Here is a 616-nt window from a genome sequence, read left to right on the forward strand (position 1 = left end):
CCGCGGCCGCTACAGTGGCACGTTTTAGGATAAGCTGAGGGGCGCGGGGACCGGGGGCAGGAGGGGTGGGGGCAGAGGCTCACAAGCAAAAATTTACCCTGAAGGAAGGAGGAAAAAAGAAAAAGAAAGAAAGAAAGAAAGAAAACGCCCGTGGGTGAAGTTCTATCCTCTAACTCAGAGCGCTGCGCGCAACGGGAGGCCATCGTGCGTAAAACCAAAAACAAAAACAAAAACCTCACCAGGAAAACAACAACAACGCAGTCAAGAAGAACACCCTGCCCCCGGCTCGCTCGGACAGGGATGCAGCTCCACATGTGGCGCCGCTGCAGCTGGATGGAGTCTTACCTGAACACCGAGGCGAGCCGCATGATCCGAGCGTGTTTTTTTTTTTTTAAATCCAGCAGCCCTGCGCGCAAAACGTCTGGATCTCCCCCCTTTCCTCCTCCTCCTCCTCCGATATACGGTCCCGAGTTTAAAAGTCCGGGAGAGGCATGTGAAGTTCTCCTTCTCTCTGTCCCCCTTGCTCTCCTGTCACAGTCACTCCCCGTGATTTCTGCGGAGTGGGAAGGGTTCCCTCCCCCCTCTCTCTCTCTCTCTCTCTCTCTCTCTCTCTCTC

General features: G+C 55.0%; 1 protein-coding gene across 1 annotated transcript in view; it reads right to left on the minus strand.

The window, feature by feature from the left end:
* Window positions 1-563, minus strand: part of adamtsl4 (ADAMTS-like 4) — a 49,497-nt gene extending 48,934 nt beyond the window's left edge. The window contains exon 1 of the mRNA XM_037980186.1: window positions 346-563. Within this exon, the coding sequence (XP_037836114.1) occupies window positions 346-368 (23 nt within the window). The 5' untranslated portion in view covers window positions 369-563. The remainder of the gene's footprint in view (window positions 1-345) is intronic.
* Window positions 564-616: the final 53 nt, after the last annotated feature.

Source organism: Kryptolebias marmoratus, linkage group LG16 (assembly GCF_001649575.2).
Source record: "Kryptolebias marmoratus isolate JLee-2015 linkage group LG16, ASM164957v2, whole genome shotgun sequence".
NCBI classification, from domain to species: domain Eukaryota; kingdom Metazoa; phylum Chordata; class Actinopteri; order Cyprinodontiformes; family Rivulidae; genus Kryptolebias; species Kryptolebias marmoratus.